At 47.5% G+C, this 24,389-nt stretch overlaps 1 protein-coding gene across 1 annotated transcript; it reads left to right on the forward strand.

The window, feature by feature from the left end:
• Positions 1-11,556: 11,556 nt before the first annotated feature.
• Positions 11,557-23,052, forward strand: KAT7 (lysine acetyltransferase 7). Its single transcript, XM_042886966.1, has 15 exons — positions 11,557-11,658; positions 12,882-13,029; positions 14,309-14,485; positions 14,683-14,922; positions 15,485-15,567; positions 15,810-15,899; positions 16,580-16,678; positions 16,827-16,937; positions 17,758-17,949; positions 18,256-18,345; positions 19,155-19,295; positions 19,594-19,687; positions 19,870-20,016; positions 20,482-20,588; positions 21,231-23,052. Exons 1-15 carry the CDS (start codon positions 11,644-11,646, stop codon positions 21,330-21,332), a joined length of 1,836 nt encoding a protein of 611 aa, XP_042742900.1. The 5' UTR covers positions 11,557-11,643; the 3' UTR covers positions 21,333-23,052.
• Positions 23,053-24,389: the final 1,337 nt, after the last annotated feature.

The raw sequence follows: 24,389 nt of genomic DNA on the forward strand, positions 1-24,389 counted from the left end.
GCCCGGCCCGACCCGCTGCACTGAGCGCCCACCGCCGCTGCCACCGCTTATCAGCGCTCGGGGGCGGGGTTAGCGGGAGGAGCCCGGTGCTCATTGGGGTAGCTGCGGCGAGGCTCCGCCCCCTTAGCAGAAGCCAATTAAGACGCCTCGCGAGGTCCTCGCCGCACGCGCTGTAAATGTAGCCAATCGCAAACGCTGCCATCCTCAAGAAACGTCATCCCTTTCGTCAGAGCCAATCACTGCCTAACGAGATCCTCAAGTCCCGCCCCTTCGCCCTCCTCATAGCCGCAGCAAAACCAATCACCACAGGAGAACGCCACGGAAATCCCGCCCTACCGCGTGGAACCAATCGCGTGCCCACTCCAGCTCCCTTCCCTGCAAACACCAATCGGAGCGAGTCGCCAGTGTTTGTGTTCGGCAGCCAGGCGGCCAATCAGCGGCGGGGCACGCTGCGGCGTTCACGCCCCCGGACGCGGTTTCTCTTTCGCCTTCGCAGGCCGCTCCCCTCCACTCGCGGCTGGCGGCGCCGGGCCCGGCCCAGGCCTCCCCTCGGCCCAGACAAAGAGAGCGAGGCTCGAGGCCCTGGCCCAATTTATACCGGTGCTGTTGTGCCACATGCCATCCCCTAAACGTACGGCTTTTTTTATTTCGCCGAGACTCCCGCAGCTTGCAGAGCGCATGGCCTGACACCGTGCCGCAAACCAGAAAGTAGAACAACCCCTACCCACGGGGTAAGCACCGTGCTGGCACCCCCACATCTGCTCTGCAATGGGCCAGCTGTGCAAACAGCTAGCCAAGCTAGCAGGCATAGCAGCCTCCTGCCTGCCCCTATTCACAACCTTCAGCCCTCACATCCGTGCTCCTGAGCTGAGCTTTGTGTAAGCTGCTTGCTGTCTTCTTTTCCACTCATGCTCACGTTTGTTGTCTTTCAGGCATAAAAACACGCTGCAGAAGGAAATTCTAACACGTTTTACTGCCAAATGAGTCTGCCATTTTTTTGTATGCCTCAGACACCTGAAATTCAGAATGTTTCACCAGAAGCCCTACCAGGTTGAGCTTAGATACACACACATATATACACACAGGTAAAGCAGAAGTGCTGGGATACAGCAGGGCAGCTCTGCCAGACACAGGTATGGGCATTACGTGGCCTGCTGCTCATCCTGTGCTTGGGCCTCAGCCTTCTGGGAAGGGCTGCAGGAGAGGGGGAACATTGAGGATTTTTAGGGGAGGCAATGCAGCTTTGCAGTGCTCAGCATATGCAAACCTGATCGCGGGCCTTTTTCCAAGTTTTGGCTGCTGTATTGTGCCTCAGTCCCTTTCGTCCTGGACCTCTCAGCAAATGCAGATTTCTCTCTCCCTATCCAGGGCTCTCAGCAGCCAGCCATTACCATCCTTTGACTTTCTGTTCCCTAAGGATCACTACTGTTCACGGGTGCCACTTAAACCTCACCATTATACCATTCTGTTTAGCCTCCTGAAAGGCTTCACAACATCTGCACCTATCCCTTGTTCCAGTCCCCTACAACACTTGTATTTTGGTCAGTGTGCCTCAAATAAGCGTCATTACGATTCACCCTTTCTTCTAGCCGTACCTCTACCAAACCCACAGCAGAATGCCCACTTTAGGCCCCAGCCTGCACTTTGCCTGCAGCAGGGTGCAGCTGTGGGGGATTAGGGCAAGGAAGCACTCATCCCAGTACAAAGGGTGGGGCAGATTGGTCCCATCCAGGCTTCTGGGAAGCCAGATAAGAGAAGGGGGATGGCATGAGATGGCAAAGTAGCCTGGGCTTCGTGCCAGTCTCTCTGGAGAGGAGAGGTTATGACAGCAGCAGGCGGTTGGCCTCCCCCAGTGGCTATCACAGCAGAGCAGCACTCCCCATCCTCTTCCTGTATCTCTGCTCACAAGGCCGCCTGTTTCTATTTGCATGTAATCAGGCAACAGATGGGAAACTAGACAGTGCAATCGTCTTGCTTCTAGAAAAACCCTGCAGGGGGAAGAGGCAGCGAATATTGCAGTGCTTCAGTTGCTGAAAGAGGACAGAATGTACCTCCTGATGGAACCAAAGATGAGATAAAAGCCACAGCTTTGGTTATTAGATCTTGGTAAACAAACAGAATGCCACCCATCAAACTAATCAGCCCTATCTCTTCTTGCAGTACTCCTTGCTAGATCTGATAACACTCAAGAATGGCAGCTGTACAGAGAGGCACAGTGATCTCTGTTCAAGACTGTCTTAAGAGTTGGAGAACATTCCAGAACAGCAGCACCATTAAGGGCAATTCTGGGAGTTGAACAGTTAAACTGTTTTCTGGTGAATGCTTTTATCTACGCATTCCTTCTCTCATCCTGAAATTAAGTTTCAAACAAAGCAAAGGTCCTCAGGTGCCTGCTTTCCCAACAGTTCTTCCTATTCCAGCTCCCAAAGCAGAAAGAAGGTAAAAAAAAAATCACACCAAGCAGAACTTCAAAGTTTGGCTGCCATTCTGCATACAGACATTCCTTCATATCAAGGATGCCCTTCCTGAAAATATCTCCTCCCCAGTACACAAAGCAAGACGTTCAGGGGGACATAAAGTGTTCTTAAAGGCCAAACAGAGAATTGTGACTTCTTTCTACTGCTGGCAGCTCACTCGGCCTTCTTCCAGGATTCTGTCAGTCATTCCAGCCTATGAATTCAAATTCACCTTTCAGTTTCTTTGCCACACTTTTAAGGCACTGCAATTTGAACCCAATACTTACAGCTGGAACAGAGTAAAAATATTCACTCCTCTGTGTTGTTTTGTTTTAGCATAAAGGTCACACAGCTGTGCCTCTGGCTGTTCTTACCATATCTCATGCTATAAATATTGCAAGGACTACTCCAATGAAAGTGGCTCAGCACAGCTAAGCGAAGCACCACGTTGTCTCAAGTCCAAGTTTTGCTTTCATCCAATGTTTCCTCCAAGCCTTAAAAATCCACATTTTGCTTTATCACATAGGAAGAAGCAAGACATCACCAGCTGTCACCTATCAAGGGGCTGCAGCCATGCTAGCTCAGATGAGCTGCACACTATCAGCCAGCTGAGTTTGTTTCATGTGCAACAAGATCAGCCCTTGCTGTGCCATTGCTGGGGAGAGATACACCACAAACAAGTGCTGTAAAATTAAAGCTCCTACATTCCTGCAGGCTACGCTCTAGCCTACGCAATGTAGTCACCTCCCAGTAATTAAGTTTCCTAATGATGTGCTGCATGGTAGCAGAAGTAACAAGCTTTTACAACTGCTCAAAGACTGCAGGTCAAGGATCCACGTTATCATACTGTGTCTGTCCACTCCTATTGCATCTGCCACAGCGGTTTCTACAGCCTTCTCTCCTCGCACAGAGTTGACCAACCTCACCACTGGTTAACTTTCCTCAGCTTTCAGAGCCCTGGGCAGACAGTCATTTCATCACACTGAGCAAACACCACACAGCTTTAGGGTTCTCTTACAGCTATGGACTGACCTAAGCAGCACGCTCCAGAAAGCGGCCTTCAGTGCTGCAGCGCTGCCCAGTTCCTCAGCTTACAAACATGCAGCAAAATAACTTTAACCCTCCCCCATTTACTCCTGCAAGTACAACCAGTACCCACCCCAGAACAGCTACATAGAAATAACAAGCAGACAGGAGACATGCAAGGCTGAACAGATGTCACTGCAGTGCTGCCGTTCTAGCGCAGGCTCGGGCCCTAAATGAGGGACATTTCTGGCCGTTTGCTATGGGTAGGAGCAGACAGAGCTTAGATTTAAAGTCCTGATCAGCTCAGCATGAACGTGGAAGATCAAAGGGTCATTGAGCACACAAGCTCAGTTTCCCTCATTGTCCTTAAACAAAATTCCTCTCACTCTAAACCGTGTAGTAAAACGCCTGTCTGCCTCCCACTCTGTTTCCAAGAGAGACGGCTGCATTTCACTACTGGACAGTTTCTGCACTCAAATGTTTTGAGATGAAAAGCCCTATGGAGTAAGATAAATACAACTGCCGTTTATTAAAGGAGTCTAACAGATTATTCACCAGACCAGCCAAGCTATTTCACAGTCTGGTCATGCTTGCAGTGAAAACAGTGGGAGTTTTGGGAACAAAGTATAAGCTCTGCTAAGAGTAAGGAGATGTTATGAAATGGATTGCTTTCTCTAAGTCATGGAAAGGCAGGAAGCATCTCCTAACAGCATGAATCATCAATAAAACAGAAAGGAAGATTGCACCTCCAAGTATTCACTGACATCCAGTACTGCCAGCATCAGAACAGAGCACGTAAACGAATGCAAGGAGAACAGACAGATGGATACAAACCAGGGAGGCACTCAGAGCCAGGAGAGCAGCTCTCATTTAAAAACAAATAGTGCAAGCAGTAATGCCTGCTGCAGGAAGAGCCATAACAAAGCACAACAAGCACCTTCAGCACATCCACTGCTGCTTGCTTTCCTTCTACCCACTACAACAGCCTCCCACTGCTGTGACCCTGAAGTTCATCCTACTGGAAAACAAACACAGAAGGAAATAAATTTACTATCTTGCATGGGATCCTTTCATCGCATGCTTGAAGGAACTTGGACACAGGATTTCTGCTTTGCTTCTTTATCATCATTAGTATGAAGGTGTTCAGAGCAATCCCCACTCTTGTGCCAGGCCACGCACCTATGCAGGAGCTGGCGTTACCTGAAGGATGCCAGGACTTGCAATCTACAATGACAACTCCCAGTTACCTGAAGAGATGACCTCGTTTCTCCTGCCTTTCCCAACCACTTGTGTTCAGAAATTATAAATACAATTTCCTAAAATAATACAAGACTGCAGTAGATGTAAAATGTTAACTATGAAGGAACGACAGCTTGCTTAGGGGAACGTGTTGAAGAACAGCAGGAGAAGCTTTATGTTCTCAGGATAGGCAAGCCCCTGGTTTTTCAGCTGGCAAAGAGAAGAGTCAGCAAGGAGAGCTCTAGCTCACCCATCTGCCACTGCCTGGCAAAGCACAGCTGCTCAGTCACACAGCACCACCTCTCTGCTTCCTGAAACTGAATCACATTAGAAAATGTTAGAAACGTGATACAGAAAAAAAATGTTTATGTAAAAGGCTGCGTTTGGCACAAGAGTGTTATTCTCTCGGATACCAGGCAGTCCCAAGACGAGCTCCAGAAGAAACACTGCTGAGCCTTTTGAGATCATGAAGCCTGTGAATTTTGAAGCACAGGTAAAGAAAACTGCGTGGTAACAACTGGCACAAAGTAATTAGGAAAAAATGCAGACACTGAAGAAAATAACCTACTTGGCTCACCTCACAGCTCAGTAAGCCAGGAGTTCATATGGGAAGAAACAGTTCTTTTTGCCATGAATAATTAGAAAACCAGGAGTTTTAAAGGAAGTCAGCAGTTCCAGCTGGCACATAAGCCTTACCTAGGAACAGCCATTTTGCTGCACTGCACTTCAAATAGGACACAAGCCCCCAAAAGCAGTAACACTGCTCACCCCAATCTTTACTTGTTTGACTCTATGTTGTTTTCTACATCCAGATCTAGAAACACACAGGACAGTGAACCTTAATATAAAAACAGATAGAAGTGACTGATTCCATCTTGAGACACACTTCCTCCAGTTACATTCCCCATCCATTTTACAGGCAGTTTGCATTCATTGCTGGAGAAAGTGAAAACAAATTCTGCCCCCACCATACACACACATGACCCCTTGTTAACAGCCTCGAAGTTCTTGCTATAATCAAGTTATTTAGGACAGCTGGAAACTGAGCTACTAAATCTCTGCTGGTTGCCCACAGTACCAAAGTCAGTCCTAAGGAAAGAACTGCCCAGAGGCTCAGAGGTGCCAAACAGGATTAAAGTTTGGCCTTCACATCCCACATTGGTGCCATCTGCCAGTGACAAACGTTTCTTACACCTGTGGAAGTTTGTGTCACTGGGCTGAACAACATGAGCAGAGTTTTCCTTTAAGGAAGCATGGAGTGGACTTGATTGATTAGGAAGCAAGGCATTAACATCAGTGCCAGGCAGTTGGGGAACACTGCCTAGACTGGAAGGAATGTATTAAAGGAACAGATCACAAATCCAAAAGCAGACAACAGTCCAAAAAACACCCTCATTTTGGCAGGAACAGGACAAGGATGGCATAAAAATATCTTCCCTACCAATAGGCTTTAGTCCTGCTAGGGCAAAATGTACTTTTATTGCAACTATTTAATAAGTAGATTATGCTATGAGACCCAGGGGAGGCAGGGAGGAGGGGAGGGAGGAAAGCAGGAAGTGTGGCTATATTCAGCTGTAACTAAGTGTAAAACTTCTGCTTTCAGACTCAGCCTGGATCCTTTTTCCGTTACAATTAAAAAACAAAACAAAACAACAAAACAGATGCAGGCCAAACTGGGTTGACTTTCCTTCTGTTGCCATAAAACACAGGCTCTACTCAGATGTCTGCATGCCAGAGCCCCTGGGGAAGGAGTGAGTAGATGGCTTCTGTTCAGGTCGACTAAAGCACTCCTGTACAACTACAGCAAGTCGTGCTCTGTAAGGCCTTCAGCTCAATGCACAGCACGTGGTTGCAATTCTCCTACAAGGGTTTTCCTGACTATTTATACCCACAAGACAGCATCCATTCGAATCTAAACAAGCTTCAGGCTTACAAATAATAATAGTAATAATAATAATAATGATGCCACCCACTCCCTCCGCAGACATACAGCTTGCCAGGCTCCTGTTCTGTTTTATCAGAGAACAGGGCATGGAAGAAATGAAACAGGTCGTTTATCAGCTGCTGAACTGTCTGCAAACAAACCCTCAAAACTGGAGTGTTTCAGATGTGCAACAGCTGGTATTCACGTGGAAGCGAGAAAATAAAGATACCACGATGCCAACCTAAAAATCAACCCAGTCTGAAGTGATTTCACCACTATTACTGTCTGCGTTAATCCATTTGTTGCTGTTGGGTTTATTTCTGATGTGTGCTAAGGCCCAGAGGAGAGAGCTGGTCTCCTCAGTGCTGAACAGAAGCCAAGGCTCAGAAAATACCTACAGCTATGCTGGTTGTCAGCCCAGGTTCCACAGCCTGTTTTCTATACATTCTGTGTTTTGCACCTTCTGCCATTTGCATACACATACCAGCAACTAACCTGCTTGCATGTCACTGTCTATACTATGTTTAATCCAGGCAATAACCAAATTTAAGCTTCCCACCAGTCACAGTAAACATAATTTAGGCTCCAACCCCTGCTCTAAAGAAGAGCCAAAGTAGATCAGGTTGCTCAGGGACCTATCCAAAAATATACCCAGCAAGCAGCAGCCAGGCTTCAGTTATTTTATAGTAAGAGCGACCCACTTCAGTACAGGCCTTTAAGACACATCAAGCTGGGAGCAGAGATTCTTCAAGCTTTATATCTCGAGGCTCTCTCATGCTGCTCCATTGCCCTGACTTACCACACTTAAAAAACAGACATTGAAGGGTACCAGGTTGGAACCCAAACCAGATCAAAGTCAACTCCACTCACCCGCCGAAGATGTGAACACAAAGTGAAGTGGCAGCCTTGGATCCTCACGTCTGTGTGGCAACGCTGCAGAGAGCTGCAGCATGCAGCCATGGTGCGTCTCTGTGTACCTGCAGCCCCCACAGCTGGTCTGAGAGAACACCTAAAAGCAAGCAAGAATCGTTGAAACGCAGCACTTCAGATATTTCTACAGCAGATTCCCATCACCCAGCGTTTGTCCCACTTGCTTTAAAACATGCTGAAGCAGGTAAAGTAACCCTGTAGGAATGCAGCGTAACAAAGAGCACAAAGCAATTAAAGTGAATGCTTCAAGATCTGCAAAGCAAGTGAAAAACCCAAAGCATTCATTCTGCTTCAGAACAGTTCCTACACAAGCAGCCTACCTTGTACCACCACTAACCTAAGCTGGCTACACTGAGATCCCTCAGACAGACTCTGTGCCAGAGCAAGCACGAACCAAGGCAAGAAACTGGACAATCTAATTTCAACCTATTGGTGTCCATACCTGTTCACAAAGATTTTGGGTTTTTTTTGGTGGAAATTCCCTTCTCATTGGCTGTATTTGCTAACATTCAGCAAAAGATCCCTCTCTTTACATAGGACACTTGGATTTCAAAGAGTTTTAGTGAGGATCAAGGCATAAAAAGACACCAACAGATTCAGCTAGGTTTGCTGTTATCTAACCCTGCTGCCCTTCACGGCAATTGAGAAGGTGTATATATTCAAAAAGCAAAACACACATTTTTGTGTCATTTAACATAAAACTTCAAATCATCAAGCACCTTCTAAACTTCCTTTAGAAGCAACACCAGGAAATTCCTCATTTCCTGCCTGGAACATTCTGACAGTGAAGACACTAAACGTGTCTCCAGGACCTTATTAAGGGAATTTAACCCCCAGGAGGCATAAGGATGAGTAGAGAATATCATTCCTCCTCCTCCACTGATTCCCAATTTGTCCATCTTGCTCGGGTTGCAGTTTCGTGCACTGACATCTAGTGGCGAAGCCAACAAAGGAGGCATCTCCTCCAGTTTATCTGTCCTTTTCCCCACAGCAGCCCTTCAACTTCAGCTCCAACAAATGCCGATAATGGAACCTTCCAGAGCCAATCACGGGCGCACACATCCTCCACATACAGATCCATTAAAACAATACATGGATTTTTATTTCTGCCAGAAGCAGCCTAAATTTGGGAGACATTTTAAGGAGCATGGCAACAACACGTTACCCTATCAGTATGTGCACGTATGAATACAGAAGGGGACTTAAATGCTCTGCCATGGTCACAACACATTTTCCCCCAGAGGGTGGTGAGGCACTGGAACAGGTTGCCCAAGGAGGCTGTGGATGCCCCATCCCTGCAGGCATTCAAGGCCAGGCTGGATGTGACTCTGGGCAGCCTGGGCTGCTGGTTGGTGACCTGCACACAGCAGGGGGTTGGAACCAGGTGAGCACTGTGCTCCTTTGCAACCCAAGCCATTCTATGATAACACAACTGACCACTATTCTTCTTATAGCATGCGAGAGTTCCACAGATGTAAGGCCATCATCTCTCATCATTACCACCTTACTGTATAAACACACTGGGCAGTGTAGAGTTACATCATTTCAAACTGCAGAGAACTGTTTGCGTGGCCATTTTAAACAGCAGGACACGATCAGCCCTCATGGGGAACTGGATTCCTGGCTGCTATTCAACGGCTGCCACCTCTAGGAAAGTTATTAAGCACCACCCACCTCTGCTTGTCTGCTTCGTTTTTCCAGTAAGATCCTGCTGATGGTGACAAGTCCTGCTAACATGCATTAGTACTTCACTTGTTATTTCAGAACGGCAGTGACACCTAGAAGTTCCAGTTAATGCTTTTCTTGTTTTATCCAATATACTTAAAAGATGTAGCTCTCACGTGATGCATAGCTTACAAAAGAGGAATTCTCCAGCAACCACTGACAAGTGACTCTTTCACTGGGATGTGGTAACTTGTAACCCTTTGAATTTACACAGGCATCAATTCAGTCCAATTATGTTACGCTGAAACCACCTTTTAAGCTAATTGCAGTTCTTTTAACACAGATAGAGTCTACTTAATGTAAGAAAAAGATTTAAAAAAAAAAAAAAAGAAAAAAGAAAAAAGATGATGCAGTTGATAAGCCTTTTAGAAGCTTTTCCATTGCCCCTGACTGTCCTCCATTTCCATTAAAGCCCTTCATCAGTTTGCAACATGATGCACATTCACTCTGGCAAGGTCTCACCAACAACTATAATGTATTCAGACCAACGCTTCCCTTCTCTATTAAGGAGAAGTGTGTTGTTTTCCTCTGTTCCCATTCCTACGGCCCTTTCAGGCAACAGCTTTAGTTACACGCAGATCATATTTTAAACTAAGCATTTCAGGTCAGTCTAACAGTCTGACAGCTGTTATATAGAGTTCATGAGATGTTGGGGGTCAAATGCAATTTGAGACACGCTTGAGCTCCTGTCAGTCCATTCCTCTCATGAAGTTGGAAGAATTACTGGGTTCCTGCAGTGCTTTCTACTGCAAATTGAGACACTCAACTCGTCAGATTCCTATGAATGGGTTGTTCAGGGGATGAGTGTACAAAATGTTTACACAAAGCGTATCCCTATTTGCCACCAATGCAAACATTCCCAGCTCACATACCACACACGCAGCTTCCCATTCCTCTCCTTTTAGGCAAAAGCGGACTTTCCATCTGAGTTCCTCACAGAATCACAGAACGACCAGGGTTGGAAGGGACCTCAAGGATCTGAATCTCCAACCCCCTGCCACACGCAGGGCCACCAACCTCCCCATTTCATAGAAGCCCAGGCTGCCCAAGGGCCCCATCCAACCTGGCCTTGAACACCTCCAGGGATGGATGGGGCATCCACAGCCTCTCTGGGCAGCTGTTCCAGCACCTCACCACTCTCATAGCAAAGAACTTCCCCCTGACATCCAACCTCAATCTTCCCTCCCTCAACTTCAAACCATTTCCCCTTGTTCTGCCGTTATCGCCCCTTTCACAGAGTTGATTCCCCTCCTGCTTGCAGGCTCCCTTTAGGCACTGAAGGCTGCAATGAGGTCACCCCGCAGCCTTCTTTTCTCCAGGCTGAACGAGCCCAGCTCCCTCAGTTTCCTCCAGGTTTGCCTTCCAGCATCCCACAGATCCAGCACACCTCACAGCAACAACTGGCAATGAAAGAAGCATCGTGACTCGCATGACGAAGTGCGACACGGGATATAGGATTAAACCCCAAGAATTCGATAATCCCTAAAGATAACCTTGGCTGCAAAGAGATCTCACGTCTGAACAAACGGGCCGAAGGAAAACCGCCTCCATGCCGCAGGAACCCGAGCTGGGAGAGAGACACACGGGTAAATCTTGACACACACACATACACACATATATAGAAACCTCCCCCTGAGGAGAAGAGAAAGTTTAACCGACGGAAAGGCCCGTCTAAGGAACAGAAGAGAGGGGAGGGAAGGAGGGAGGAGGCCCCGAGCGCCTCAGGCCTGCAAGGCCCGCCCAGGCCCGCCCGCCACAGCGAGCAGCCGCGGCCCAGGCAAGGCCGTGCGCAGGGCAGACGGCGGCACCCCCTGACGAGGAGGGCCGGCAGCCGCTCCCCGCCTCCGCCGTAAAAATCAACGGGGACTCACCGCCTTTCCTCCACCCAATCACTCCATCACCCCGACGGCGCGCTTCTGCCCGGCTCCAAGATGGCGCCCGCGGAGGTCCGCGGTGCTCGTTGACTTCACGCCCTCACTCAACATGGCCGCCGCCGGCGCCCCGATTCCCGCCGAGAGCCCTTCTGCCCAAAACCAAGATGGCCGCCACCAACTTCGCCGCTGGAACGCCCAAACAAAGATGGCGGCTCCGGCTGGCGTGAGTCTCGGGCGGGGTCACGTGACAAGGGGGTGTGGGCCGTGTCCCGGCGGAAGCGTGAGGGACCGAGCGGGGAGCAGGGCTGGCGGCGGGAGCGCGCTGGCGCCGCCGGAGCAGACGTGCCGTAGAGCGGGCGACACGGCCGTCACCACGGAGCCCGCCGGCACTAACACGGCGGCCACCGCCGCTTCACGAGCCGGGGGCGCCGGGGACCAGGCAGCCTCGCTGCCCCCGCCCCCTCCGAGGATGCCGCGCAGGAAGGTGAGCGGAGCCGGGGAGGTGGCTGGGGAGGGAGCGGTAGGTTCAGGACGGAGCCTTCCAGCTTTCCCGTCCCTTCCAGTTACCTCTTACCGGTAGAAAACCAGGGGAAAAATAGCGGCCTTCAGCCCCCCCGCGCCCGCCCCACTCGTTCCCTCATTGGCTGTCGGAGAGTCCCGCGCAGCATTGATTGGCCGCCCCGCCCGTCACTCGTCGCCCCCAACGGTTACCCTTTTCCTCCCCCCCCCGCCTGCAGCGCGGCCCTCCTCTCGGTTTCTCCCATTGGACAGACGGTCGAAGAGCTGGCGCCGTATTGGCTGGGCTGTCTTGCCGGGCTAGCCACTGATTGGCTTCCATGGCTGCCCATCTCCGCTCCCAACGGTCACCTCCCCGCGCGTGCCTTGTTCCTCCCTTCCCCCCCATCCCACTCCGCCCCCGGGGTGGATGTTTCTGTGAGAGTGAAGCTCTCAGTGATTGGCTGTCGCCCGCTGTCAGTCACACCCTACCGGCATGCTCCTTCTCTCCTCGAGTTCCTATTGGCGGAATCGCCTTTTCGGCCCCACCCACGTGCGTTACGATTGGCCGAGGCCGACGAGTCGCTGTAGAACGCAAAACAAAGCGGCGCAGGGCTGTGTGCGCTCTGAGGGGCTCGGTGTCGTTCCCGCCTCTTTTCTCGGAGCTGCTTTCCTCACAGAAACCACTCTTGCAGCCTCGGGTGAACACAGCCGCGTTCGTTGCCTGCTGCGCTCCTTTCCGTTGTTTTCCCAGCCCGTATTGCTCACAGTGATGCACAACCAACGCATCCCCTGGCAGAGCCCGTCTGTTTCCCCACCACCTCCCCCTTGTGCCCAGCTGGGCCTTCAGGGTGACGATGCTGTGTGGATGACACACAAAGCTTTTTGTCTGGCGTGAAATTATTAGTCTGAATGATTTCTTCACTATGAGAGCAGTGAGGTGCTGGAACAGCTGCCCAGAGGCTGTGGATGCCCCATCCATCCCTGGAGATGTTCAAGGCCAGGTTGGATGGGGCCCTGGGCAGCCTGGGCTGCTATGAAATGTGGGGTTGGTGGCCCTGCATGTGGCAGGAGGTTGGAGATTCTTGGTGATCCTTGAAGTCCCTTCCAACCCTGGCCATTCTGTGATTGTGTCAACTCTACGTTATCACCACCTGCTTTCCGTGTGGTTGTGGTTAGCATCCCTGCTAACATCTGCGTCTGTTGTTGCAGAGGAATGCGGGCAGCAGCTCAGATGGAACAGAGGACTCCGATTTCTCCACAGATCCGGAGCATACAGACAGCTCTGAAAGCGATGCCACATCACGGCGATCCGCCCGTGTGACCCGCTCCTCAGCCAGGCTCAGCCAGAGCTCCCAAGGTAAAGATCTATTTCCTTAAACACCCCACTAGCAGGAGGCTCGGTTCGCTCCACATTCACTTTCACAGATTAAACACGTGGAATTTCGCACCCAAATGCAAATACATAACTTTTTTTATTGGGTTTTATTGTATTTTAGTAAAATCCAGTCTTTCTGACTGCAGATTGCAAACATATGAGGTTGCGCAATGTAAGGATTACAGTGATGGCAGAAGGGAAAACTTGAGCATCCTCAGTTCTAAAAGTAAAGCTGTTTCTTTATTAGAGGAGATAGAAATCAAACCCATTGTGTTGAGGGACATGGTTTAGTGAAACTATTGGTGATGGGTGGATGGTTGGGCTGGGTGATCTTTGGGTGATTCTATGATTCTATGAACCCATGATTCTGCTTTGCCTGATTTATGTAAGAACTCTGTAAACTTATCCTGTTAGTTAAATATAATTATATAGGCAAGCTAGAGAGGGAGCATTTAGGGATAAAAGTTGCTGTCGTTTGCTTTGTTTCTTTGGGGTTTTCTATACAGCAAGGGAAGATGCGTTTTCAGGATTTGCTGATGCAACAAATGTCAACAAATTTTGCATGCTTCTACTTTTGCATCCAATTTAAAAGAGGAAGCATGTGTCCACCTCCTCGTTTTTAGCTTTTGGATAGTAATTCCTAGGCTGTTAGCTATTAAGAAAATGACAGTAGGTAAGTTTGTTCCTTCCATCTGTGCATGCACTGTTTTGTGATGGATTTTCTTGTAGGTAAAAAAAACTTAACGTGCACAGTCATCTGGTGGTTAGGCCTCAAAAACAGGTGGAGGAGCGATTTGGGTTGGTATGTGGGATGCCTATGATGCTGTTAGGGTATGAAAGCATTGTTTTCATGCAGAATAATCTGTTTTATTGTCTTATGAGCAGCATGTCTTTGTAAAACTATACGTGGTGTCCCAAATGTACCTCCATACCAGAAGCAGCTTTGATATTCTCAAGAGTTTTCTAAATGCTGATGGTTGTTTTCTAGGTTAAACACTACAAGCTTTCTGAATGGGAGCTGTTTGTAATTCCTAATCGATTCAGTTATCATCTCAGAGAAAGTGAATCAAATTCCAGGTCCATTGGTGTTTGTAGAAGTGATGATTTAATCTTAGAAGAGTATATCATATCAGCGATAATGTGCAATGATTGCACAGAATCCTGTGCTGATACCCCGTGGTGCTATCAGAGCACGTGTGAGGCAGTTCACTGGCATTCAGTGCTTCCTGTGGGTGTAATTATGGCGTTTCCATGAAATTAGATTCCAGCCCGGTTCGCAATCCGCCCTCGTTTGGAGCAGAAGAACCAGTCTATTCCACGAGGAGGGTGACCCGCAGCCAGCAGCAGCCTGCCCCTGTGACCCCAAAGAAATACCCGCTCCGGCAGACCCGCTCGTCTGGATCAGAAACAGAGCAAGTGGTTGACTTTTCTGACAGAGGTATGTAGGCACAGAGAGGTGCTGAGAGCTTGCAAAATGCTGTTGGAGAGGATATGCAGCTCTGTTCCCTGGGCACAGTGTGATATCCTCGGGTCAGAGGGTTTGAGGCAGCTCTCCAGAGCTGCTTTACATATTATTTTTTATTGAAAGCTTTTTTTTTTTTCTGGCAAATTTGTAACATCTGGATCCTTGTTCAGACACTAAAAATGCAGCGGATCACGATGAGTCTCCACCTCGTACCCCCACTGGGAATGCCCCTTCCTCAGAGTCTGATATTGACATCTCCAGTCCAAACGTATCCCACGATGAGAGCATTGCCAAGGACATGTCCATGAAGGATTCGGGAAGTGATCTGTCTCACCGCCCGAAGCGCCGCCGCTTCCATGAAAGCTACAATTTCAACATGAAATGTCCCACTCCTGGGTGTAACTCTTTAGGTAATTTCAGTTCCAGGATTGATTTGTTGATTTATTTACTTTTTTTTTTGCCTTGATATTAAGTCCCCCTCCGTTGACTTGTACAACGTAACAGTAAGCAGTTGCTTGGAATCAGAAACACTACTGAGAAGTGGGTGCAGAGAAGGGTTATGGAGCATGTCTGCAGGTATATCTTTATTGTCTAGAGGTCTTCAGGGGACGATGGGATAAAGAGCAAGTTGGGAGAGTGAGTGAGTGAGCACAGGCATGGGAGGGGAATGCAGAGCCTTGGAGGTGAGGGTATTGATCTCAGACTGAAGACAAAAGGTTCTCAGCAACAAATGCATGCAGTTATCTAATATACGTGGCTGCTTGCATGGAGTGCAGCTTTTGAGTTAGTGTGAAAAGGATTTTCCTTCTTTGTTCTTATGGCTTGTGCCACGAACCATGAAATGTTTTCCTCCTACCGCAGTGTTAATAAATGGAGTTGCCTCTCTTGAGAAGCTCATATGCAGTATCTGACCATCTGGGCTGCAGTTAATGATCATATGTTAACAGCTTTCTCTTTCCTGATCCTTTACAGGACACCTAACTGGAAAACACGAGCGGCACTTCTCCATATCAGGATGCCCACTGTATCACAATCTGTCAGCAGATGAGTGCAAGGTAGTGAAGTCTTCTGTTTCATCTTCTTATGCTTTTATAGAACAAAATACCAAGACTTGCTCGTGCACAGGAAATAACATCTTCCACTGATGTCCTTAGCTGTAAGACAGCAGCATTTGTTATGCGTCAAATAATTTATAAGTTACACGTTAGAAAATCCAGCTAAACAGAGAAACGGAGGACGAGGTGGAAGCTCTGCCAGTAGTTTGCTGCAGTGCTGACTGAGGAGTTCTGACTTCCAGGTGCGAGCGCAGAGCCGGGATAAGCAGATTGAGGAGAGGATGCTGGCCCATCGGCAGGACGACAACAACAGGCACGCCACCAGGCACCAGGTGGGCAGTCTGCACGTGGTGGAGTGGCTGCTCCGTTAAGAGTGGAAAAAACTCAGTTATGTTTCTAGTGACAGCGGCTTTAACTTGATCTCCCTTCCTTACCTCTTAGTTAAGCTATTGTGCTGAGTCCCGAGGCTCCCTTTTGCAGTCTCCAGTTTGTTTCAGCAGGGGAAATTCATTTTCTCCCTTCAGTAAGAGCCTGGAGCAGCCAGTGAGAGCCAAGAGGTGACTCTGGGCAGTGATATGACAGAGGAGGCTGGAGTTGTTCTCACAGTGGTCTTTTCCGTGTGCTTTCATGTGTGTGACAGCAGAATTTCCATGCCACCATTTTACTCTGCATAATTCCAGCGGGGGAATTATGTTCCTCAATTCAAATGAATCTTGATTGAGAGTCAGGGTGACCTGATGAGTCAGCAGTGAGCTTTTCCATGTGATTAAGCAGTGCATAAGGAATGCACCCTGTCTTGTGGGACTGAGGTGTGTTGACAAAGGCAGGCTACAGAAAGTAGAAAAGATTTCCATTTTACATATTTGCATTTATCTCATGCATGCAGGATTTGGTTTGGAGACAACAAACCTGATAAAACAGAAGCCAACACAGAGCTCCTTCAGATGAGGTGCAGGTGAATATTGGAAGTGCATGAAGACTCATGAAGCTTTCCAACCGCTTTTTTTTGCAGGCACCAACAGAGAGACAACTTCGATACAAAGAGAAAGTAGCTGAACTCAGGAAGAAGAGGAATTCAGGACTAAGCAAGGAGCAAAAAGAAAAATACATGGTAAAGGCAGCACTTCTTTCATTCCTTTGTGTCTGGAATGAAACCACTAAGGTCTCATCCTGCAACATCTTCAGTTACAAAAAGGTACAACATTCAACAGCCTAGAATAGCAGTGAAAACTCCTTTTTTTGGTTTGTTTTTGCTCTAGGAACACAGGCAAACCTATGGCAATACTAGGGAACCTCTTCTTGAGAACCTGACCAGTGAGTATGACCTTGAGCTTTTCCGAAGAGCACAAGCACGAGCATCTGAGGACCTGGTAAGCCTTGTAACTGATAGTCGTTCAGAAATTTAATGGCTTTTGTTGTACTTGTGCAGATAGAATCTGCTGTAAGGTGAGCGCCCACAGCCCAGCCGAGTCAGCAAAGTTAGAGTAGGTATGATGCTGAAATCATTCAGTAGGTTTACTGAAAGTATAGGTGGACCTAAACGTCTGCAGAGATGAATGCCTTGCATGAGGAATAATTAGTAACAGCCTCGTTTAAGAGGTGTATCTTTTCAGTGAGGGAATGGGCAGCTCCAGCTGTGGAAACAGCAGCAAAGGAATGATTAGAAAGGAAAGACAGAAAGCATCTTGACAGTATTCGGTGACTGTGGAACGGGGTTGAAATCCTTCTGTTGTGGCTGAGGCTTCTGTAGGTGCTCTTCAAATCTCCAGTGCTCTCCCATCTCCAGAAATGAACCCAAAGATTCTTTGATGCTTACCAGTGGCATTGGTATCTGGGATATCTGAAGGCTGAGAGTTAGGCTGTGTCTCTCCTTGCAGGTGAGGGAAGAAGCGTTCAAAGATGTTTTCTGAGTCCTTCTTCCACCACTAGCTGTCACTTGTGAACGGGGCTCAGGCTGAGTTGACTTGAGGAGGGGTTTGTGGGAGGTGTCGTTAGGTCACAGAGCTCACAGGATTGAATCACAGAATTGTAGGGGTTGGAAAGGACCTCTAAAGATCATCGAGAGCAACCCCTCTGCCAAAGGAGGTGAAGTGAAGTGAAGGATCTCCTTAAGGGAAATGAATACAGCCCCTTCCTCTCAGCACCCCTTTAAAACATTTCTTAATAGCTGTTCACGTGTTTCATCCGTAGGAAAAGTTGCGGCTCCAGGGCCAGATCACAGAAGGCAGCAATATGATCAAAACCATCGCTTTTGGCCGCTATGAACTGGACACCTGGTACCATTCTCCCTACCCAGAGGAGTACGCTCGTCTGGGACGTCTCTACATGTGTGAGTTCTGCCTCAAGTACATGAAGAGCCAGACAATACTGCGCAGACACATGGTAAGGGCTGGGGAGGATCTCAGATTCCTGAGCTTTGAATCAGGTGTGAGCATGTGGATGTTTGTAAACGTTGTCACTGCTGTCAGTTCACTTTGAGAGCTGAGGAGATTCTGAGTCGTTTTGAGAGAAAGTTTTCCTAGATGCAGGCTTGACTTCTGCTCTGTTCAGTGGGTTACAGAGGCTCAGAAATGGGACCTAGAATTGAATTTAAAGGGTCTGCGTGTTTCCTGATGTATCCAGCAGCTGTTGTAACCTCTTCTGCCTTTAAAACAGTAGTGTCACCCTAATTTTGTTTACTTGTCATAGGCAAAATGTGTTTGGAAACATCCACCAGGTGATGAAATCTACCGCAAAGGCTCCATTTCAGTTTTTGAAGTGGATGGGAAAAAGAACAAGGTAATTAATTGTATTAATAGGCTTAGCACTACTTTTCCTGTAGAGAAACAGGATGCAAACCCTTTCTCTCTCTAGTGGTGGAAAGGCTGCTGCAGTCAGGTCTGTCCATTCTTGATGTTTGTTTTGTCTGCGTTTTCATCGTGGTGATTCCTCGTTGCTGTTGTGCACAAGCAGTTTCCCCTGTTCTCTTGCACTGTGTTGGATCAGTAGCTTTTGGGGGCTTATGCCAGGATCCCTTTCTTAAAATGAATGGGGAGCTTCTGTGTGTGGCCTCAGTACATTGCCACTGCATCTCTCATTCAGCTGAAACATTCAAACTTGTGTTAGAGTGGAAAGTAGGCTAATATTACAGGGGGTGACCCTCAATTGAAGGGTAGAAGATGAATCTGCAGCCACTGGTTCAGTGCCAGGTAGCAGCAGTCTGTAGGTGCATCCAGTCCTGGAGGCTTCAGAGGGAAGAACAGAGAAACAGATTCACAGCTAAATTTTGCACTGCCGGAAGTTGGGAGGAGGCTTTTCCATTTACCACAGATGACCTTGAAGCATGGGATTCACACAAACAAGCTGAGCTCCAACCTTCTGTTTCCCTTCACTGAGGATGTGATGTTTTGAGCACCCAGAGATTGGTATCACAAACAGAAATTCCCACCTTGCAAATTTCACCTTATCCAATTTCTTCATAAATGGGATTGTTCCCCAGCCCAGCTGCTCTAGCTGAAAGGCTCCACGCCATTTCTCAGATGATGCAGAACTTTCTTAGTATTTCCCATCTATGTCTGTTTTTGTTCACGCTCTCCTTTTGTTTCTAGATCTACTGTCAAAACCTATGTCTGCTGGCAAAACTTTTCTTGGACCATAAAACGTTGTATTATGATGTTGAACCCTTCCTCTTCTATGTCATGACAGAAGCTGACAACACTGGCTGCCACCTGATAGGATATTTCTCTAAGGTTGGTTGCTTTCTTCTTGCATATAAACCTGTTAGAAGTGGTAGTGAGAGTGCAAGTGGCTGCTTCTCAGGTGCAGCTCCACGTGCTGCCACCCTGAGCTTTGCACTGCACCAGGCACCCACTGGCTGATGCAGGTGATCACATTATTGGTTGCTAGGCAGGAATTCCTGAAATTGCTGCTTTCACCTTGTATTGAATCAGTTGCACAGGCTTGTTCTGTCTGTTAGGGTTATGATGCAGCCTATTGTTTGTGCAGATCTAGACTTGTTAACTTGTTCTGTGTATTCCTGATTTGTAGGAGAAGAATTCTTTTCTCAATTACAATGTCTCTTGTATCCTGACAATGCCCCAGTACATGAGGCAAGGCTATGGCAAGATGCTCATTGACTTCAGTAAGTATAAAGAGAATCATTCTGGAAACACTCAGTTTGGTATAATAATCTCACCCAGTACCTAACACATCTGTTAGATGTGCAGCAGTTTTTATTAGAGCTGATTTCTTCTCGTTCTGAAGAGTGTAGCAGTCAGGAGGGAGCAGTTTGGGAAGGAGAAATAAATCCCCTTTTCTTTACAGGCTATTTGCTTTCTAAAGTAGAAGAAAAAGTCGGCTCTCCAGAGCGACCTCTGTCTGATTTGGGTCTCATCAGCTACAGGAGCTACTGGAAGGAAGTTCTCCTTCGTTACCTGCATAATTTCCAAGGGAAAGAGATCTCTATAAAAGGTATAATTTCAACCTAAACGAGCTGGTTCAGGAGCATGCCTGTGCGACCTCAAACATGAGACAGGTCACACTCATTGCACTGCTGCACGTGTTTGTGTAGCAGCACAGTTGGTGGAATGTTCTTTTGTTTGGATGTTGCTCCTTTTTTAGTCCATCCAACAGCAAAAATAATCCAACTTGATGAGTTCTTAAAGCGTGGATCGACTTCTTATAAAAATATGAAAAGCTTTCAAATATTTTGCAAGTGAATTGACCACAGACAAGTTGTGTAACAGATAACCAGAGCTGTCAGAGGGTTCAGGTCAGGCAGCAGCATTAGTGCTGCACGTGCCTCCACCATCTGCAAGGCATTTTGTGTTTATCACCTCCAATGTGATGCCTAAGACTTGAGTTGAAAACTAACTGTCAGAGACTGTTGCAGTGAAATTTGTTTCTGTTCTAACCTGAACTGATACTGGTTTGCAGAAATCAGCCAGGAGACTGCAGTAAACCCTGTCGACATTGTTAGTACATTGCAGGCACTGCAGATGCTGAAGTACTGGAAGGGAAAACACCTGGTCCTGAAAAGACAGGTAAGGTTTCTCATAGCTCTCTCTGCACCTTGATTTCCTGCCATTTAGCTGTTGGACTCACATGAACTAATGAAGTCAGTGTTATCTTTATTTGGTGCTGGGGCTTCCCTGCCCTTTGATTCCAGCGGGGAGCACCATCATTTTGAAATGCAGTAATGTACAACACTGGCATTGAGCATGATTCTTCACCAGTGTAGAAATAGGCTGCACAGACTGACGTTTTCTTGATGTATGGAAGAACACTGTTGATTGTAAGCAGTTTTTGGGGAATTGTCACTCCTCTCTTGCCCCTCATTGTGCCTAACCTTTATTGAGCAAATGGATGCACAGTAGTGAAATGAATCCTGCATGTGTCCTGTTTGTATCCTCATGGACAATGAGTTATAAACCCCCAAAGACAGGACAGTTTCTCTCGTTGATGCGCTCTTTCCTGAAGCTTTGTAGCTACAAGTAGCCTTATCAGTGTGGTTGGAAGTGCTTCTAGAAAGTGCTGTGGAATAGGAGTTATATTTTCAACGTGCTCAGCAGTAATGGAGTGGGCTGATCAGATTTCTGGACTTTGATGTTTGGCGTTGGACTTTGGATAATCCTCTCATCACAGCCTGTTTGCTTTAACCCACCCTTTCGTGCTCTTCTCCCCAGGATCTGATCGACGAATGGATAGCCAAAGAGGCAAAAAGATCCAACAGCAATAAGATAATGGATCCCAGCTGTTTGAAATGGACCCCTCCTAAGGGAACTTAACTGTCTGTCACTCCTGAAGCCAGTGAACCCCAGCAGTAGGAAGTACCCTCGGGATCTCTGTTGTACCTGTTGCTGTTGTGATTGGCTGGTACAGTACCCTCCCAAAAGATCAGCTCCCCTTGGTACTGTTCTGGCCCAGATCTTTTGTGCACACCAGAAGCTAGTTCTGAGGAACTTGATGTTTCGGCCTCAATGAGGTTGCAAGGATTGGATCTGTGTAGGACCCACACGAAGCTCCTAGCAGCGCTGGCCCAAGGAGTTCTGATATCTGGTACTGTACCTGTCCAGTCACTGGTCTCACCCTCATGTTCTCATTCTGATGAGGTTGTGTTGTGTCCCGTTACCTGGTTGTTTCTTCCTTCAGGTTCCTTGCTTTGTACGTAACGGAGGTGACTTCTGTGGCTTTGGAACAAGGTCTAATAACACTTGTTTGCAGAAAGGCTGTTTTCCTAGCGAGCTGCCATTTACACTGACTTCAGCATTTGTAACTAGGCCTGTCTGACGGACTGTTCCATGCCACGTATGAAATAATTGTACTAAAGCAACACGCCACCTCTTTGGGCAGTGTTTTCTCCTACAATCCAGTAGGTCTTCACATAGTTAAGGTTGTGCAGTCAGAAGCTGATGTATCTTAGGAGCGAGCGGTGTGATTGTTAGCGTTATCCCAGGGAGTGCAGGCTGAGTGCCTGAGGGTGTCACAGTCTGATGAGCTTCGTGGAGCTGCTCTTGTGTGCTCCTGGAGCTACAGCACTACCACTTCTGTTGGAGGCACTTCTGTCCCTGTGTATTGCTGCTTGCCTGGTTTTCCTCTTGGAGTTGGTGGGTTCCTTCCCCCAGCAGCAGCCCGTGAGTGTATTTCGCTGGAGGTGTTTTGGATCGTAGGCCTCTTTCTACTGAGGAAGATTTTTTCCCTCAAGATTGAAGAAATGAAAATCTTCGCTACAGATAAATATTTGCCAGCCTTATCCAAACAGCCACAGAAACCCTGACATCCAAATATCACCAGTTGTTGGATTGCCTACAGTTTATGTTCTGTGCATCAGTGGCAGCTTCACGTAGCTGTGTGGATGGTTTGTTTCTCTGACAGTGCATCCTGGTTTGTCTTTGTAGAACAAGAAAGCTTTTACTTCTTCTGTCCCATCAGCAGCACCAGATGAAACTCTCATGCAATGGCTTTCAAGTATAACCACTGTCCTTGTGCCACGAGTTTGCTATATGGCTCCAGTGTGATTAAAAGAAGGGGACACACTTGGAGCAGGCGATGGCAGCGTCGTAACAGTGCTGATTTCATCCTTCCAATGCTTTTCTGTTGAATGGTGACTGAAGTGAAGCACTTGCAGCATACCATACCAGTAGGTAGGAGCTGTTTCCTGTTAACCACTGACCCATCCTTGTGTGGAAAAGTTCTCTGTTGCCCTTCTGGTGGTTGTCTGCCTTTCTCTGCCTCTTTAAAAAAGAAAAAAAGAAAAAAAACAAGAAAAAAAAACCCAGATCATCAGTCAATGATGTGTACTTTGTGGGCATTACTGAATCTTGCTGTCTCGTGCCCTTTGCTCCTGTATTGTAACTAAATACAGCTACTCATGAAAATATCCAACAAAGTAGATCTGTGGAGTAGGGAAGAAGGCCGTTCTTGTACAGAAGCTGATCCCTGTTCCCACGATGTGGTAGAATGTGCTGTTCTTGTATCTACTTCTCAATAAAGCGTGTTCTCTGCTCAGGTTTGTGCCTGCCCTGTATTTTCTTGTTAGATAGACTGTTCTGCATCTTCAGTTCAGCAAAGCTGCTGCTTTATGCTTCAAGGAACTGATTTGGAACCCATCTTTGTGCCTGGTGGAATCGATTGTAGCAGCCTCGAGGTTGGATGTCACAGAGGTTGATGCCCTGTGTCGTGGATTCACGTGAGCTGGTCCTGCATGGAGGCTGCCAGGAGGAGAGCGTGGATGTTTCCAGCAGCAAGTTTGCCATGGAAAACTGGGATAGCACATTGAGTTGAAGTTTTAAGAAGGAAGGAATTACCCTAAAAAAACCCCTAGAAATCAGGTAGTCCCGTGTCCAGATCTCCCTGTACTGTGCAAGGACATGGAGCAGTGAAATCTTTGATCTCTGAAAAATAGCAGCTGGAGTTCATTGCTGAGCTCGGACATTTTGGATCTTTGAATTTCTGACAGCAGGTTCCAGCTCCTTCCAGGGAGTCCATTCAGTGGGAGGAAAAGAAAAAAGGGGATGTTCTTTGGGCTCTGAGCTTGCAGAGAGGCAAGGATGCTGTTAAGAATGAGGCCAACATGTCAGTGGTTGTGGCTTGGGACTCGAAATGCTCTGCTTTAATGAAGTGAACTGAAAGGAAGCACCTTGGTGGCTGTGATCTCTGAGATACATGAGGAACAGATGATCAGAACCACAGACAGTGATGTTTGCTCACTCACATCGAGGCTCCTGTTTCTGCCTTTCCTAAATAACAAAACCATTTAATATCAGTACAAATAATACTAGTTAAGGAAATACATGCATATGGGAGCATTACTTTAACTTGAGCACGGTTTTGCATAATACCAGTTGCCAGATTTACTTTTCTAAGCACAGGAGGATACAGCCTGGCTTAATTTGTAGATAACTGTACAGAGATGGGATGATGAGGGGCTCAGTTCCCCCGCTGCTCTGCTGTGGGGCAGCCAGCCCCTCTCACTGCTTTGTTTCCCTTCCTCTGCCTGCTCTGTTTATGCTGTGTGTTCTCAGGCTGCTCCCTGCATGTACAGCCCTTAACATGACAGGGTCTTCTCTTGGCTGGGACTCCAGGATCCTTAGGTAATGCAAACACTAATTAAGCAGTGAGTCATACAGAGAGCCATAAACATTGCTAGGTGACCGAGGGTGAGACATGCAACTGCTCACAGTTTCACCCACGGTTTATTCATAGCAACTGCAAACTTGCAGATGTTTTACACTGTGTTGGTGGTTTGAAGCCTGCTTTAAAATGATGATGCTCCCAAAAAGCAGTGGGTGCTTCAGAAAGCATCCTGGGTGATGCCATTCTTGCTCTGCCTCGTCTCAGTTGTA

This window comes from Lagopus leucura, unplaced genomic scaffold (assembly GCF_019238085.1).
Source record: "Lagopus leucura isolate 7727_CA_CO unplaced genomic scaffold, USGS_WTPT01 Super-Scaffold_100066, whole genome shotgun sequence".
NCBI lineage: Eukaryota > Metazoa > Chordata > Aves > Galliformes > Phasianidae > Lagopus > Lagopus leucura.